At 40.4% G+C, this 18,816-nt stretch overlaps 1 protein-coding gene across 1 annotated transcript; it reads left to right on the top strand.

Annotated features, from left to right (window-relative positions):
* Nucleotides 1-2,077: 2,077 nt before the first annotated feature.
* On the top strand, nt 2,078-18,816 carry nr1d4a (nuclear receptor subfamily 1, group D, member 4a). The gene is made up of 8 exons (XM_017487773.3): nt 2,078-2,748; nt 12,015-12,314; nt 12,427-12,515; nt 12,609-12,753; nt 15,510-16,087; nt 16,289-16,474; nt 16,649-16,859; nt 17,403-18,816. The coding sequence occupies exons 1-8, from the start codon at nt 2,733-2,735 to the stop codon at nt 17,597-17,599; spliced, it is 1,722 nt and encodes a 573-aa protein (XP_017343262.1). The 5' UTR covers nt 2,078-2,732; the 3' UTR covers nt 17,600-18,816.

The following is an 18,816-nucleotide window of genomic DNA, read 5'->3' as shown; positions in this document are numbered from 1 at the left end:
AACCTCTAGGATTAGCAGTTAATTTCAAGGTGAAATTTATGTCTTTTCAATCAATGGGCTGACAATCAGTTGTAAGTGAGCGTCCTGTTTTATTTAAAGAACAGGGATCTATCAAAGTCTGATCTTCACAACACATGTTTGTGGATGTGTATTGTGGCACAAACAAATGAGAGACCATTGTTTTTCAAGACCATTGTTGCCCTCTCCAGGAGTGGTCGACAAACAAAGATCCAAGCTAACTTTTAAGCAACTAAAGGCCTCTCTCACATTGGCTAATGTTAATGTTCATGAGTCCATGATAAGGAGAACACTGAACAACAATGGTGTGCATGGTAGGCTTGCAAGGAGATAGACATTGCTCTCCAAATAGAACATTGCTGCCTGTCTGCAGTTTAAAGATCACATGGACAAGCCAGAAGGCATTTTAAAAAGAATGTTTTGTGGATGGATAAGACCAAAATAGAACTTTTGGTTTAAATGAGAAGCGTCAACAGAAAGTGGGTCATGCACCGAGACAACGACCTTAAGCACACGAATCGTTTGAACAAAAATGGTTAAAGAAGAATACAGGTAATGTTTTGGAATAGCCAAGTCTAAGTCCTGAGCTCCAGCTGTGGCTCAGGTGGAAGAGCGGGTTGTCCACTCATCGTAGGGTTGGCGGTTCGATTGCACACATGACTCCACATACCAAAGTGTCCTTGGGCAAGACACTGAACCCCAAGTTGCTCCAGGTGGCAAGTTAGCACCTTGCATGGCAGCTCTGCTACCATCAGTGTGTGAGTGTGTGTGTGAATGGGTGAATGAGACACAGTGTAAAGTGCTTTGGATAAAAGTGCTATTTAAGTGCAGACCATTTACTTTAATCCAATAGAAATGTTGTGGAAGGACCTGAAGCAAGCAGTTCATGTGAGAAACCCACCAACATCCCATAGTTGAAGCTGTTCTGTACTGAGGAACGGGCTAAAATTCCTCCAAGCCAATATGCAGGCCTGATCAACAGTTACCGGAAACGTTTAGTTGCAGTTATTGCTGAACAAGGGGGTCACACCAGATACTGAAAACAAAGGTTCACATAATAGGCTCACTCACAGATGTACTCGAGACATAAGATATGAGACCAAGAAAAATATTTTTGTCTCATTTGTTTAATTGGGTTCTCTTTATCTACTTCTAGGACAAACTTTCAAGAACCACTGTTGCTTTTAGAGTAAAACTGTGATTAGTATTCTGTCCAATTATGTACCTTAAATTATTTTAAAGGTATATTACTCATATTTCCAGGGGATATATGCATACTGAAGGCACAAAGGATGTCCCTGTGGGGGTACCATGCCAGCAACAAGAAAAAGTACAGCCTGGTACATTTATTTCTGAGGGTTATGCTATTAGTAGTAGTTTACGGTGTTTAGGCTTTAATTCCAACCTACTTTTTTAAAACGGCGATTGTAATTCTAAATCACACTTACCAAAGACTTACAAAGGGCATTTTTATTCATTTGTAGGAAAGAATTTTCATGCAGAATAAAATTTGAATTTCTTACATGTAAAAAGTCGGGTGTATAGGTTTGCAGCCACCAGAGGGGGCTGTTACTCTCTTATATCTCCCTGTGCCTTTGTCCCTACGTGTACTCGCAATGTTTTTAGCGTTTAGGTGTTTAAATGAAGCTCCGAATAGAAATGCTTGTGAATTTACAACCTGAACTAAGAGCAAAACTGTCTGTCAGAGTCGACTGTACAGCCTACTAGTATACATATCTTAGATTTTGTGTGTCTGAAATGTTTTGAAAACGAGTTAATTCCATGCCAAAAGCTCATCTATATACATTCTGTGTCTGTCACGTGACCCACGCAGTGGACATCTCCAAGGATTCCCAACAGTTGTGGATTTTAATAGCTACTACTGTTGATGCAGCCTTCATGTCGTGACACTTCACAGGGCGTGTTTTGACAAGTAGCAAATGCCTTTTGAAAGCAACGCTTCGGTCACGGTGAGCTCCGCCTCCGTTCCACGTGCTCGCCTTTGCCTCTCATGTCTCAGTGCTGCACGCTCTAACATTTTGCATAAAATGTGTGTCAGTAGGGCAGCGATCTCTCCGGCACATGCAGAGCGCACATGCACGAGGCGGCTTTTCACCCCGCGCTCGAATAAGCACATCTAATACCCCAGCTCAAATGAAAGTGCGCGGTGTCACACTAAAGCAGGGAGAGAAAACGGAGTTAGAGGGGCACGCGAGTCCAAAGGAACCACACGCATTCTCAATAGGGTCCCTTAGTGGCACTACCCAAGTCACCTGAGCGGGACGGATGTGGGTGTGAGAGGTGTGAGATGTGTTATCGCTAGGGTGGGGTGCTCAAGTTTTGACAGTCCGTCCCTGTACACAGTCGTGGCAAGATTTACTCTGAATTCTTCACTATAGGATACAACACGGCGCGCGTGCCAGACCCGAGACGTTATTACACCGGCAAAGATCTAGACAGTGAGAAGGAACTGCAGAAAGCTCGGCGCACCTGACAGAGCTCGGGCTTTATTTTGCACACTTATCTCCTGTTTTGTATGCACTACTGTTTATTCTTCCTTCTGTGCATCCGTATTTATGACTTTTTCACCGGTTTCGACCCGCGCACTTATTCGACACCTCTTTCGCCTAATTCGACATATGCACATATTGAGGATCTGAGCCTGATCTAAAGACAATAATCGACAAAAAGATCGAACAAGACATATATCAAGGATGGATAGCAACCCTGGTGAGTAATAATAATAATAATAATAATAATAATAATAATAATCGTTATTATCATAGGCTATAATTACCATTTACATAGACTAATGAATTTCATGCAAATTTATGTCAAAAGATATTGCTTTAAACATACAGCCTATATTATTTATTCAGTTGTCATGTTTTTTGCCGCATTTTTGTGTCGATCCAGGCTTGTCGTAAGTTAGGTTCTTGGTGTCTACCTGTCCATTGGCTTGCAATATTATAAAATTTAGCTGAGTTATATGCACAACTGTGTGCATTTTTTTATGTGGAAATTACATTGCTGTGTGCAGTGCTCCTTTACTGCCTATAAGGGCGCAACGAGCAAGTGCAAGGTGCATTATTAACTTTCAGTTTACGTACACAAGCGACGATGAATGATTGCCAACACTCAGCAGGGCTGACACGAACAGCAGCATGAAACACTGTAAGATCTATGAGTGCTGCACGCGCGCGCACTTGCAACTTCCTGTTCTGAGCATGAAAACAAACTCACGTGGAGCAGTCCACGCGCCTCCGCTCCAGAAGCCCAAGTGTTTTGGTTCAGCGGGCGAGCTGCCTAAAATGAGACTCTGTAGCCATGCAACTATCACTGGGGCGTGATATAAACAGAAAAAAATGCTATTTGTGTGTCAGGGCCATCTAGCCTACAGCAGCTCAATCAGATATACACAGATGTGTGTGTTTGGGCATGTTGTTAGGTTAGGGTTAGATTTGGTGTAGACATAGCATTAAAAGTAGCTGCGTTAATAATGAGTCAGTGTAAGGTACTCACAAGGATAGTAAGACGTGTGTGTGTGTGTGTGTGTGTGTGTGTGTGTGTGTGTATGTGTGTGCAACACCTCTTACTGAATTCCACAATTAACAGAATTGCATCTCATTTCAAAACCTATTCTTCAGTTTGTCAGCAAAATTATTTAATAACAATTAGATTAATAATATAAAAGAACTCTTTTATATTATTACTTGAATGTCTACTATAAGAACTTGGCTAGTTAAGCTTATTTGCACAGGGCTTTCCTCTGGAAGGTTATCCAGGGGCCACCAAGCCCTGCTGGATCTGCTTACCTAGTGCACTGGTCTATTGACTGAAGGATGTTTTATTGGTTCAAAAGGTTATGGTCACGTTCTTGGACCCGTGATAGAAACTTTAGTGTCCTTTTGAACTCCTCGGGTTTTAGGAAATCCAGGTTTGGTCATGTGAAACAAATAGTTGACAATGAAATGAAAACATGCCACACCTCACTTTATGGCCAGCAAAATATAATTACTGGTATTGTATGACACGTGAGTTTGTACAGGATTGTTATTGTTATTGATGGACTAAAACAGACTGACAAATACTGACATAAGCCACAAGTGATCTACTGTTCCACTGCGGAGCTAGGCAGAGGAGTGATATGAAACAGTGCCAAGATGATGATTATAGCAACCAGTTGGTATTTGGTTTCATTTGCAGTGCGGGTGAATGTTGTACACTTTGGGGGAACACTTGGCACATAGACTTGACTATGACACATAAACTCTCTCAGACCTAGCCTGATGGTACCAAACTGGACTTTTCATTGTAACTGCAGGTGGTCTCATCAAGGGTACCTTTTCAACTGGAAATGTGAATATAGTATACCTTTAACACATTACTCTAAAAATTACACCACATGTATTGTCCCAGGTACCTTACTAGAATCATACTAAAGGTACAAAAAGGTGTAGGCCTACTTCACGGTACCACCGAAACGAAAAGGGAAAATCCAGTTCATTAGCCTACATTTATATCTCAGAGTGAAGGGTTCTTTGTATCTTTGCATAATGAAGTATTCCTAGCTTACTAAAAGGGTTCTAGTTTGAAACCCTTTCTGGTAAAGTTCCACTATTGTAGGCTTCTACATAGAAAGTTTAAGGGTTTCTGCAGAGGGACAACCGCATAACCTTTAAGGGTTCCAGATTTAGATTGATGCCTCTTATCTTCTGTTATGACTGTCTAGCTCTGTTTGTCTCATTCAGACTTCGATCGTTTTCCATTCCTGTAGAGAGAACTGCAGTCCTGGATATTGCTGCACTACCCTTCTCTCAACCCGAGTCCAAAAATGTGCTGTAAACAATATACGAAATAAAAGGTCATATGAGGCAATGTATAGATCTGAGTGTTGAATTTCGCTGGGTAGCGGCGCTAAATGCAGAATCAGAGGAGAGAACTCCCTCCCATCCCTCCCCCTTTAATTTCACGTTAAAAAAAATAAAATAATAAAATAACAAAACAGGCAAAGCTCCGCCCACGTGCGCGATATCCTCTCCTCGTTCCCTCGCGCGCCTCCGTTCGCCTTCACGTGGATGCGCTCTCTCGGCCGCGTGCGGCGCGTGATTCCCGCACCCCCTCCCACCCGCACCCCCTCCCACCCTCACCCCCACACTCCCTCCCTCACTGTTGTACTGCTCTTGACTCTGCTGTATATTTCGGTGGCCGCTCCAGAGAGACGGAAAGAGGGAGGTTGGTCAGTGGGTCAGAGATTTCACCGAGGAAATGTAGCGCGTCGTCACGTTTTCCGCCGCATGCAATATCTTTTTTTTTCCACTTTAAAGGGGCTGTTTATAATTTACAGGATTATAAACCTCGTGAACAGTGTCCTAGTATCGTTTGATCCACAAACAGAACAAGGGCATCTTGATAAGCATGTGATCTGAAAAAGCATAGTATTGGGCTTTTATTGCTTCTCTGTTATTGCTTACCTTTAAAGCTGCTATAAATAGATACCTTAAAGCTGCTATAAATAAATCATTCCTTCAAAAAAAAAAAAGCCTTGTTTTTTTCCCTCTCATGACGTGAATCTCTTGACATTAAGACAAAACAACACAGCTTGTCATGTTACCCAGAAAATCACAAATGACTCTGTCCTAAAAACTTCCCCACGTCAGAATTTTCCTTTACAAAGCACTGACACTGGAGACTCCTTCCATACATTGTAGTTCTGTGTAGTCTCATGTGTTGTTTTATGTAGCGCCATGGTCCTGGTGGAACGTTGTTTCGTTTCACTGTGTACTGTACCAACTGTATATGGTTGAAATGACAATAAAGCCAGCTGGCTTGACACAAATGTACAATAAACGTCTCCTTAGAGAAAGCTTCAAACGTGTAAGTTTTTCTTTGTTAAATAACAAAGAAAAACTTTCTTTGTTTTTGCATCCAATGATTATTAGCCTTAGGTTTTATAGATTGTTCCCTATACAAGTTCCTGTGAATTAGTTGTTACTATAGAAACGATAATGTATTAGAACAAGCCCATGAACATAAGCCTGTGAAACCTTGATGTACTACTGTCACAGCTGCTGTTATAAAAAAAAATGAATCAACACATTCTGGCAAATCAGATTTGAGCATTCAACTGTGGCATGTGTTTTAGATAGTGTATCACTTGATTCAAATAGTCCACTGTGACTTTGACCTACTTTGAGAAGTGATCCCTTTTATTAACAAACACCGAATGGAGCAGCATGCCGTGTATCTCTACTCCCTCTTAAGCGTTTTATGTTCTATTGAGCCTTCACGTGTGAGCTATGAGACTCTATAAAGCGCAATAATACAGTAACAGCATGACTCATATGCCCCTACACTTTTAGACACCGAAACATGAAGATGATATTGAGATCACGCTGGACGGCAACAGTGCAAGCCAGGGGATTTTAACATTTTGCATAGATGGTAAAGGGAGGGAAAGAGCAGGGTGAGAAGGGGAAATGATTGTGCCTGTATAGAGAGTACACGCTCCTGTGTCTGACTTTACTCCCAGGCAGATTAAAGTTTGCACGCATAGTCTAAGCTCATGATGAGCTGTTAGGGTCCTGCTGATTCCTTAATTAACATGAGTATTTCCACTGACCCTCTTCCTTTTATCCTGCAGAGACCATGCCTAAGAACTGTCTTTTACACTCGATAATCCAGAGAGGTCATTGTACCTATTAAAATGATAAAATGAGAAATGATATCCTTTTAGCCTCAAGTGTGGACCCTTCAAGTGCATTCCTTCACCAGAAGCTGGCTCTTCATCTATTACTCCATATTTCCATGAAATACTCTGTGGGCACATGTTGTCCAGAAGTGAGTGTATGTTGTATGGGTGGGGCTGCTGAGCTAATCTCAGGTAATGACCTGAGTCACACACATGGAAGGTCAGGCATGGCAGTGTGTCAACACTAAATCCCACACATACACGCTTACTGTGGGATTAAAAAACACCCGTGTTAATCAGTTAACATGCAGCATGAGGTAGCAGCAGCGCTGTGGAGGGGCCGAGCCAGGGGAAGCATCTGTTTATATTTTCCTCACTCACAGAGCAGAGGTTATTTGCACTGTGCAGCTTGTAGCCTCAAACCTTTTCCTGTTGTTTACTTGGGAGGCTGCGATGGCAGAGTTCAAGGAACAGGCTACTGTAAAATGACTGTTAAGGCTACGGGGTTGAGTAGACTATAGTAGACATTTTTTATTTAGTTTTTTGTTTGGATGAGGATATGTGGTCTTGTAGTATTGCATATCCATGGGCCTTCTCATAAAAAGCTTGTAAATAATAAATATAGGCCTGCAGATGTGCATATTATGAAGTGTTTTGAGCCCGAGGAAGCAAACTGTAGTCCTGGAAGTGCAAAAGTAACTCATGTACAAACATTTTTTAAAAATAAATCAATAAATCAATAAAAATTAAGTACAAAATAATGTAACACTAGGATTATAATCAGGAGATGTTATGTGATAGTTTGGTGAAAAGTAAATTGAGATGAATTCCATGGTGCCCATTAGGAGCTGATTAGTCATGATTAGTCATGATTAGTCATGATCTAGGAGGTTCACACCTAGTATTCCTGGGAAAGACTCTGGATGCACCATGACCATGACCAGGGTAAAGTGGTTACTGAAGATGCAGGAATAATAATAATATTGATAACAATAATAAGCAGACTGTGCAACGTACATGAGATTATAGACCATCATAAATTGCAACATATAAGGTTATAGCAGCATCCATGGTTTATAGATTTGTACACAATCAAGCAGTTTCCCTACACTAACACACCTAATTAGCTCATTCGAGTTTAGAAGGTTTGTTACAGCAGAAACCCGAGAAAATTCTGGTTTTGGCACCTCTGATGCATTCTGTTGTAATGTAAACACAACCTTTGCAAACTATAGTGCTTTAAAAGCAACATGTCACTTCTCTCTTATTTGGGTCACAAGAAAGAGTAATAGCTGCTAACAGTCATTTCTCATTATAAGATTCAGACTCGGTGGATCAAAGGTCCAGCCAAAGCCGCAGAGCACATTCTCACCAAACGTGACCCTCCCTCCCCGCCTGTGATCCATTTCGCGCAGTGGTAGCGTTGCAAGACGTCCTTGAGCGCGCGCCACCGACATGAAATCACGGAACCGATTTGTGACGTTGCGCACGAGACCGCGGATTTCGCAGCTCCATGTGAGGAGTCGGTCAGGTGCTGCTCGCGGCTGGCTCCGTGCCACAGGAGCGAGAGGAGCCGCTATTGGTGTGGAGGCAAGAGGCGTGAGAGAGCGCGGCCACGTGACACCAACACGAAGTCAGCTCATCCGAGTCGCATGACCGGAGATGCGGGAGGATGCGGTGCAGAAGAGCACGGGGGGAGAAAGGGGGAGGATGAACCACAGGAGCTAATGCTGTGCTAAATTAGGCCACTAGATCCGCAAGTAAAAGATTAAAAAGCTTGTTATTAAAAATCTGAAAATACACTCTTAGAAAAAGAATCCCTTTAAGGTCGGTTCTTCAATGGGTATTTGAATAAGGGTTCCTAAAATGGTTCTGCTTGTAGCCCTCTCTTCCTGTGGGAAACTCTCGGATGTAAGTTTCTTCAATTAAAATTTAAACATTCCCCCAGTAGGACAACTGAAAAATCCTCAAGGGTTCTAGATTTAATCTGGATTTATTTATTCATTTATTTATTTATTTTTGCTTCAATGATATGAATCAAGTGCTCTGCAACATATATATATATATATATATATATATATATATATATATATATATATATATATATATATATATATATATAAACTGTAACTATACCTATATACTGTACTTACTTTACATAAGTGTGTATTGTTAACTTCTAATTTATAATCAAATTTATATTGGTCAAAAATGTATTAGCTTTTTCATCCACACAGCTGTACTTTCCGAAAACAGCATTTTCAAGCTCTACAGCAGTGGTCACAAACTCTCTTCCTTGAGATCTATCTTCCTGCAGGTTTCCTCTCCAACCAAAACCTAACACACCTGTTTTAGTTGATCAAGATCTTCTTAAGGCAAAGATTAAATGGGCAGGTGTGCACAGTTATGGTTGGAGCTAAAGTCTTCAGGAAGGTGACCACTGCTCTACAACATGAGTTCTCAGACTGTTTGCAGCCATCAACCCAGTTAGTATACAATACAGTTAGTATTAACTGTAAAATGCTAAATAGCGCTAAATGTTTACTCCTGGTTTGAGTGTTAGGTTTCACCTGTGAAGACTACATTTGTTGTTAAAAAGGATAAGCCGAAATGTAGACCAGAGAGCTGTCTATGGGAGAAATGCCAACCATTTTGAAGCTGAGAAAAGAGGGAAACTCTATCAGAGCCATTGAACAAGCATTGGGCATAGCCAAATAACAATTTGGAATGTCCTGAAAAATAAAGAAACCACTGGTGTATTAACAACAATACATGGAACTGGTCAGCCAAGGAAAACAACAGCAGTTGATGACAGAAACATTGTGAGAGCTGTGAAGAAAAGCCCTAAAACAACACTTAGTGACATCACCAACAACCTCCACAGGGCAGGGGTGAAGGTATCACAATCCACCATTCAAAGAAGACTTCAAGTGTAGAAATATAAAGGACATACCATAAGATACAATCCACTCATCAGCAGTAAGAATCAGAAGGCCAGATTTGAATTTGCAAAGAAAAACAAACATTAAATACAAACATTCTGGAACCAAGATTAGCCTCTATTAAAGTGATGGAAAGCCCAAATGTGGTGAAAGAAAGGATCTGCTCATGATCCAAAACATACAAGCTCATCTGTGAAACATGGTGGAGGTAGCGTCATGGCTTGGGCTTGCATAACTGCTTCTGGAACATTCTCACTAATCTTTATTGATGATGTAACTCATGATGGTAGCAACAGAATAAATTCAGATGTCTTCAGAAACAATCTGTTTTCCAGTTTAAAGAGCAATGCATCCAATCTAATCGGGAGGAACTTCATCATGCAGCAAGACAATAACCCAAAGCACTGCCAATACAACAAAGGACTTCGTCAGCAGGGAAAAGGTAGAATGTTTTAGATGGGACAAGTCAGTCACCAGACCTTAACCCAGTTGAGCATGCATTTCACTTCCTGAAGAGAGAAACCCCCCAAAACAAACAACAACTGAAAAACAACTGTTCCTATACTTTTGCTCACCTAAAAACTGAGTGGTCTGCCACCAAAGGTGCCATGTTTTATGTTTCTACCACATCTAGATGTAAATATCAGCAAAATAAATCTGAAATTCTGATCTAAAAATTTTTTTATCTCAAACCCAAATGTTTTCAATGTATAGCAAAAACAATAGAATTGGCCTTACTGTTCCAATACTTTCAGATAGGACTGTATAATAGTTTTGATGATGGTGGGTGGTGTAACAAAAGAAAAAATTTGTGGGGCCCCCTGTCTATGCTTCATGGGCCATGAGACCATGAGAACCATGGGTCTACAGAATATCTCATAATATTGTTGTGAAAATTTAATTTGTTTTTAAAATAGGAATATGGCTATGTAAATCTAAAGAAAAAAAATAATCCAATAAAGTTCCCTAAAATATAATCTCTTAAAAATAAAATCTCTACTAAAATCACTTGCTTAGTGAATGCATATGTCAGTGATGCTGTTTTAACACTTGCATTTATTCTATCTGAGCCTGCTTTTATTATTTATTAATAAGCACGATATATTGCTTATTAATCATTAATGCAATATTGGCCCTTGTAGTAACCTACTTATTTTGTAGAGGAATGTAGTGCTGAGTGCTAACTGAGCTTCACAAGTTTTATTGTGTGCTCTGAGCATCCAGACCAACCTCAGGCATTGCAGATGAGTGTTACTATTTATGATCGAATGAATTACAACATATTCAACATATTGCACCATGTGACACCAAGACCTCAGTACTGATTTAATATATTATGTGGCACATTATTATCAACATTATACATATAAAAATATATTTGCAATATAGTATTTAGTTCATTTTATCTTGCCCCTTCACTAATCTGAGATTACACAACGTTGCATCACTTTACTCTGAATTTAATGACTACGAACAAAAATCTTCCCCGACTGGCTGGCCAGTTGGTTTCTTTATTGCTGTGTAGCCTGTTCTGTGTAACAGCTGAAAATGAATGACATGAATTATATTAATGCGCTCACTCTAATATGATATCCTTTCTATACTAATAGCTACCTTCTGTATTAACAGCTACAGGAACTTGTCTGGCAATTATGCCACTAATCAGATACGCCATAATCTAAGACTATTAATACATTATTAAAAATGTAGAAGGAAAAAATGATTAATATGGTGACGTTTTCTGTTAGGAGATAACATTTATGGAAGTCAACACTTTGTAATATTCAGTAGGTTTTCCGCCTAAAGTCTTCAAGACAGAGGAATTTGCGCTGTCTGGTTTAACATGGCTGATAACTATAAACAGATATTAAAATGTAATCATTGGCAAGTTGCTGTGGTATAAGAATAAATACATATAAATGAATAAAATTCTTATAGAAAAATAATCAACACTGAGCTGGAAACAACATCATACTACACTGTAGTTTATTATTTTTCGTATGATAACATGCCCAATCGTGTTTTTTTCCATACATAATAACATGCATAAAGCAATTTGGGCTTATAAGTATGTCACAACCAGTCATTGCAGTACTTTTTGCGTTGTGTAGGTGAGCTTGTCATTTATAATATGAGTCCCAAGTGTATCACATTCCTACATCTCATCTTATCAGCATATTTAATGTCCCAGTTTTGAACACAACTAGGTGAAACTGGGTGAGTAAGATGTATTGTACTTTACTTTGCACAAAAGATGGTCTAGGAGTTATATTATGAAAAGTAAATTTATAAAAGTCTGTGGTGAACTGGTACAAGACACACATGTGTATGATGTTTACATCTAATTGTTTAATTTTTTTCAGGAAGTGTTATCCTATATGCTGGCTCCAGTGGCAGTGCCAGCCCAAGCCCAGGAAGCCCGTCCAGTGGGTACCAGACCCAGTCACCCTCCACACACTCACAGCCATCATCCCCAGAGGAGGTCACCTTCACAGAGATTGGCGCTCTGAAACAACATGGCAGCAGTGGGACCCCCTCCTCTCCCAAACTGGTTTTTCAGTTCCCAGAGATCTACACCAGCTCAACAGCATCCTCCAACCAGAATACTTACTCCCATCCCATTGCAGGAAAGAGGCCATGTGGTTTTACTGGCACCTTCACCAGTAAGCACCAGATCTCACTGTCCTTAAAGATAAGATGCTTAGTCATAACACTGAGAAACCAATTCTTGTTTCTTTTCCTCCTAATCTCTTTCCCTCTGTCCCATTCTCTCAGAAGCAGGAGGTATGGTCCTACTCTGTAAAGTGTGTGGTGACATCGCATCAGGCTTCCATTATGGAGTTCATGCATGTGAGGGCTGCAAGGTAAAACCCATAAACATTTCGATATACAGGGTAATGAAGTTCCTCCTGATGGAACCCCAAGCCTCACTGTCTCCTGGTTTTCATTCCTGCCAGGGATTCTTTCGCCGCAGCATTCAGCAGAACATTAACTACAAGATGTGCATGAAGAACGAGAACTGCTTGATCATGCGCATGAACCGCAACCGTTGCCAGCACTGCCGCTTCAAGAAGTGTTTGGCCGTGGGCATGTCCCGTGATGGTGAGTGCCATCGTTACCTGTGTCCTGCCACCTCGGCATTGCATTTGCGTCGCAAACACAGCTCCACGACAGGCTTGCAAAGGCAGAGAAAAACGAAGGCTTCACATTTCTCAACCTATTTAGCTTTTGCACAGTTAGGAAGTTTTTAGGAGAGCACATCTTTTTTGGGTGAAATGCAGCCTCGCGCTGGTGTTTCTCCTGCCCTTTGCAGTATGTTATGCATAGTCTCCTCCCTCTCTCTCTCTCTATCTCTCTCTTTCTCTCTGAGCCAGTTTAGGCCTTCTCCTGCACACTCCCTAAGCTCTCCTTCCTCCACCCATTCCACAGACAATGATTTATGAGGGCTGGAGTCATGCAGTCCCTGAAGCTATCCGTCATCTGGAAAACTGCAGCAAGTACAAGAATTATTTTGGGAAACTGGAACACAGGCAACTAGATTACCCCACATGTGCCCTTATGATAGCTCCTGCAATGAATAGCCTGTCGCTGCAACAATTAAGCAAGAGTTGCAAAAAAATAAAAAATAAAGAGGTGGCTCTATTGCCCCCTTGGTGAAACAATGAACCATTCATTTCCTTTTTCTGTAGTTTTCTCACCAGAAAAACACACAAAAAAGAGAACTCAACACATAATAAAATGACTAAGTAGGAAATATTTGTCTGGCCCAGAAATCAAAACAAGACAGCCACACACATTGTGACCTACTTAGTGGGTTTGGTTTTGGCTTCATGTCTTCTCGTCAGTGTTGGTGCTACCAGCTGTGGGACAATATCAGTTCTATGTGAACATGTGGGGTGTAAGCACAAGTAGGTTATATGGTTGATGGTATGATGAGGCTCTGGGGGAAAATGTTTGAATAGATACACAGTGGAGTAGGCAAGCATTCCTGTTGACCCTTAGGAGAGTGTGAAGAACCACAACCTAAAAACCCCTTTCTTTTGTTGCACCTATTGCACAAACAGGAAAACCTCATATAACTGCTTCTTCACCACATTAAAGTGGCCGCCCTGATTTCGACTCAGGCCGTTGTGTGATTTTAGCATTATGATAGGAGCAGATGTTCAGTTTGACACGATGGCACAGTTTCACTTCCGCTGTTATCTTACCATTTCAAAAAGCCAAACCTCAATATAGGGCTCATAGAAATAAATCCGTTACAATGTTTTGTCTCAGTGGAACATAACTGAGTGTGGCTCTTACAGTTGTTGTTTTTTTAAAGGAGAAACGATTTACATATATCAGTTCATAAAGTTGTTTAATATAACATCCTGCATAACGCAAAGAGGTGCTTGATATTCTTGGAAGGTTATCTCAGCAATTTCATCTTGATTTCTTGAATTTAAGTTTGAGATTAGTAGAGCAACTCTCCTTAAGCTTGTATTACACTGTGATTTCAGCAGTCTTTTGAGATTATTACTTTTCACATTGTATATGATCTCAATAATCATGGCTGAATCCTCCATGTCACTTTGTACAATGAAGATCTTCTAACAACAGAAAATGACTTTAATGTGGTTTAATCAAACCATGTGATCCAGACTTGTGCAAAAAAATGGGGTTGCATAAACAGAGCCATTAATCAAATTGAGCTTGAGGTAATCAGGATATTTTTTTCTGAGCATTAGCATGTTTTGTTTGCATTTCACCATTGCCACTACTGTATTTATAGCTGCCATGTGAGTTTCACAGAATCTCATGCTGTCTTCTTATTGGTAGACGAGGTCACACTAAGATTTTAATAAAAAATTTCGGACACTTTGTTGTTGGCTGTCTTTCTAAGCCCGCCAATTTCAACTCACAACCAAAGATTTTCATGTCACACATTTGTAATCGTAACACATTTGTAATTGTACAATATGTGACATTTCTCTGCAAAAGCAAAATCATACCAGAATTGTACAATGTACACGTAGCTTTGGTGTTTCTTCTCTTAGCCTAGACCCCCTCTAAGAGCCTGCTCTGGTGCTGTGTTTTCCTTTCTTCATCACACTCCACTTGTGTACTGTTCTCTTTTACTTTTTCCTCTCCAGAGATCTCTTTTCTTCTCTCATGCTGCTCTCATATATCTTGTATCTATCCTTCTATATCTTCTCTCTTTCATCCTTCTCTCAATTTTTTACTCCTCTGTTCCATTCTTTATATTATCCATTATTTAGTTATTTCTTTTAAATTTTATTTCTCTCTTCTCTTTCTTTTCTTTATTCTCCCCTTCTCTCATTCTCTCCTCTCTTTCTGCACTCACTCCCATCCAGTCCAATGAACCCTGGCTCTAATGGGTATCAGTCTTTTTAGCCACTCACTATGGCATTGACATCACGTTTTGCCTGCCCTACTGCCCTATTTACTGGTCGAATGAGGGAGTAAGAGGAGAATGAGCAGGGGCAGTATACAGTGACATGGGTCCTATTTTTAGCTTAACTGGCTGATGGATATTTTTAGAATATGAGAGAGGACCAAATAAGAGGTGCTTTTTATATGAGGATCTACTGTTTTGGTCATATCTGGTCAGGTTTTCTCTGAAAAAGAGATTGAAATATCTTAATGGAACCAACCTGGCTGAAAAAAGATCAAATAAGCATATGAAGCACAATCTGAAGTTGCATGCATTTTGCTATTTCATTTAAAGTACAATGTGTAAACTTTACACCATTCTCAAAGATCCCATTTCCAACCTACCCCTACTTTGTACCTAGTAATCTAGCAATTGTACTCAATCATTTAACACTGAAATCCATGTTTCTTTGTGCCTCTCTTAGCTGTACGCTTCGGCCGCATCCCTAAACGCGAGAAGCAGAGGCTGCTGGATGAAATGCAGAGCTACATGAACAGCCTGAATGAGTCAGCCAGCTCGAACATGGCCTCCTCCCCTCCTTGTGACCCCCCAGCCAGCCCTATGGAGATCCAGCCCAAAGAAACTATTGGCTCCATGGCAAAAGCCTATCAGGACATCTTCCCAAGTGCTCCCGAACGCCTGACAAAGAGGGCAGCTGGCATCAACACCGGCAGCAGTGTGCCAACTTCCTTTCAGAGCGCCACCTCTCAGGAAAGCAGCTTCTCCCATGTCAATAGTCCTGCAACATATCACTCCGGTGTACCTGTGGGTTACACAGTATCTGGTCTCTGCCCTGGACAGCAAATGCCCAATGAAAACAAATGCCCAATATCCTCAGTGGATAACGGTCACTATCAAAACCATGCTCCATCCAATCAAATCCCGTGCCAGTCTACAGTTAACCCATCTCCGCAGGCCAATTACGGCAATAGCTATGCAGCTGGGGAGATGCAGGCTCAGACCTCAGGCCCATGGAAGCTGGTCGCAGGCTCCAAAGTACTGGTGAGAAGTGCCTTTAAATTGTAGTGTTGTGATGAATTTTCTTTACAACTTGGACCAAAGTTTTGAATTCATTTGTCCTAACTTTAAGTGATATATTATTTATTATTAAACTGACTTAAGAATGTGTTTACCTTGCAAATATGGAAATGCTGTGAATTTTCGAAGACTCAATTTATTTTCTCCCCTAATCTGTCTCTCCAGGCCTGCCCTCTGAATGCATGCCCAGTTTCAGCGCCAGGCGTCTCAAGCCAGCAGGTGTGGGAGTCTTTCTCTCAGTGTTTCACCCCTGCAGTGCGGGAGGTGGTGGAGTTTGCCAAGGGCATCCCAGGGTTTCAAGACCTGTGCCAACATGACCAGATCATGTTGCTCAAAGCGGGCACCTTTCAGGTACACATGGCTGATCTTGATGGCCTTGTCTCATTTATTCCAATCTCTCTAGCCATATTTATTCCTGATTTCTGTGTCTGACATCTACTTAATTATGAATAATTATTCTTCATGTGTAATTACCTTCTGCATGGGTACATTATCAAACTTTTCTCTATTTTCTTTTTATCAAAGGTGCTGATGGTAAGGTTCTGTTCGCTGTTTAACCCAAAGGAGCGGACGGTGACATTTCTAAATGGGCAGGCCTACCCGCTGGCCACACTGCGGACATTGGGTATGGGCTCGCTGCTGGATGCCATGTTTGACTTCTCTGAGAAATTGGCCTCGCTCAGCCTGGAATCTGATGAGATGGCACTTTTCATGGCAGTGGTCCTAGTCTCTGCAGGTAAACTACAGACAAACACTGAATTCTGTGTGAGATACAGATAGGGATATGCATGTTAAAACTTATGTAAATCATTTCTCGTTTAAAGCTTTAGTCTTCATTAATTAGTGGCACCAAAATAGAAACAATACCACAAAATTCCCACTGTTACATGTTAAAGACACCCCTATACTGATGTTGGATGTTGCTGTTTTAAATGTCCAGCTGACAACTATGCAAGATCCATCCATTACCCAATATCTTTTATGTCTATTATTAGAAATATACATTAGATTTATTGAAATGGACAGTCAGAACATTGGTGTGATTGCAAATAAGAGATGCAACAATTAACTGGGGCCAAAGTACTGAACATGTTCTTATTTAATTAAAAAAAAACAACAACAACAAAAAACAACAACATTTTTTCATTGGTTGAGTTTAGACCAAATTTATTCAACCATTTTGATCAAAATAATCAGAAAATACTCAGCATTAAGAACTTCTAACTAATCAATTACTTTGAATCTGACATGAATTCTGATTATGCTGCTCTTTCTATAGATCGAACTGGTGTTTCTGACACAGCAGCTGTGGAGCAGTTACAGGAGAGTCTGATACGGGCGCTGCGAGCCTTGGTTTACCGTCGTCATCCTGATGACAGTGCACTTTTCCCCAAGCTGTTGCTGCGTCTTCCAGACTTGCGCACCCTCAACACCCTGCACTCAGACAAGCTGCTCAACTTCCACATTGACCCATAAAAACTATGACGTGCCATGACTGGTCATTACAAGGATGACTTCTCTTTTAGCAGAAGACAATAAGAGTGGATTGTGCTAGGGAACATTTCACCATTTCTGTTATCAACTTGGTCAAATTGTAAGAATTAGCAGAAACACTTTTGTGTGATTGGGTGGACATGGACATGGAAAGATGTTTGTATCAACAGATTAGAGACAAGATCTACTCTTCTTTCCATGTTATATTTCTCCACACCATACCCAAGACTCTCAGCACACTCAAAGCGCCTCAAATACTTTTCCAACAGACATGGATTTCAAGAGGAGGCAGTTTGCTATTCATATCATGACTATCCAGCTATTGTATTGAACAAGGAAGCAAAAAATGTTGGTGTTCTGTTTGGAGCATTTATCATCTGTTTTTCTAGCACAGCCTGCAACCATTACCACATATTAAAAAAAATAAGGAATAAAGTATAGGAACCATTTAAGCATAAACATCAACATAAATGGAATAAATTACCATGTACAGAACATAAATATTACAGCCATGTAATTCATGTCATGTAGGTTTTCCAATTGTTCAACATGTATGTATCATCAGTGTTAGTGTAATATTAAATAGCCCAATATTAATTGTAACAGTAAGCACAAGAACTCTGGTTAGTTATTCACATTGTGAAAGAAATATAGAAGTATTCTTTCATCCTGGCAAAATGTAACTGAGTTGATCATTTCTGTTCCTATTGTGTCTTGGACATAGTACATATATTGTCTCTCGCTGTACTCCATTGTTTCATTTTTAATCTCAAGAGACAAAACCAGCAGTCACCATAACCCAAGCATGTTTTGTAGTTGCTTATTTTTCTGTTTTGTTGCTGTAAATATTGTACGGCTGCAGGTATGTGTGACTGAGACAAAACAATATACGTCAAAAGGTCTATGTGAGAGATTGGTGGGGGTTTGGGTGCCTTCTTAAGAAAGATTGTTGCTAATGTGTGGTTGTGGAAAAGAACCCTGAGCAGGTGTGCTGAAGAAGTAATGGAAGATAAGATTACACCAGCAGAGACCTCCAATAGCCTTCACTGAGAGGACTTATCAAGACATTTGGACTGGAGTGCACAAGATTTGTATGCCTGAAACAATGGTTGTTATAAGAATGTGATGTAATCATTCTAATGTATATTTTGTAAATTATAACCTTCCATAGAAGCAAGATAAATATGAGATTATGTATA

The sequence above is a fragment of the Ictalurus punctatus genome, chromosome 15 (assembly GCF_001660625.3).
Source record: "Ictalurus punctatus breed USDA103 chromosome 15, Coco_2.0, whole genome shotgun sequence".
NCBI classification, from domain to species: domain Eukaryota; kingdom Metazoa; phylum Chordata; class Actinopteri; order Siluriformes; family Ictaluridae; genus Ictalurus; species Ictalurus punctatus.
The sequence above is the reverse complement of the archived record's forward strand: the minus strand, read 5'-3'. Positions and strand labels throughout refer to the sequence as shown.

Excerpts from the sequence above, each read along its gene's own strand:
- nr1d4a (XM_017487773.3), top strand. Across the intron at positions 12,516-12,608 it reads ATGCATGTGAGGGCTGCAAG|GGATTCTTTCGCCGCAGCAT; the intron begins GTAAAACCCATA and ends CATTCCTGCCAG. Across the intron at positions 16,860-17,402 it reads AGTGGTCCTAGTCTCTGCAG|ATCGAACTGGTGTTTCTGAC; the intron begins GTAAACTACAGA and ends CTCTTTCTATAG.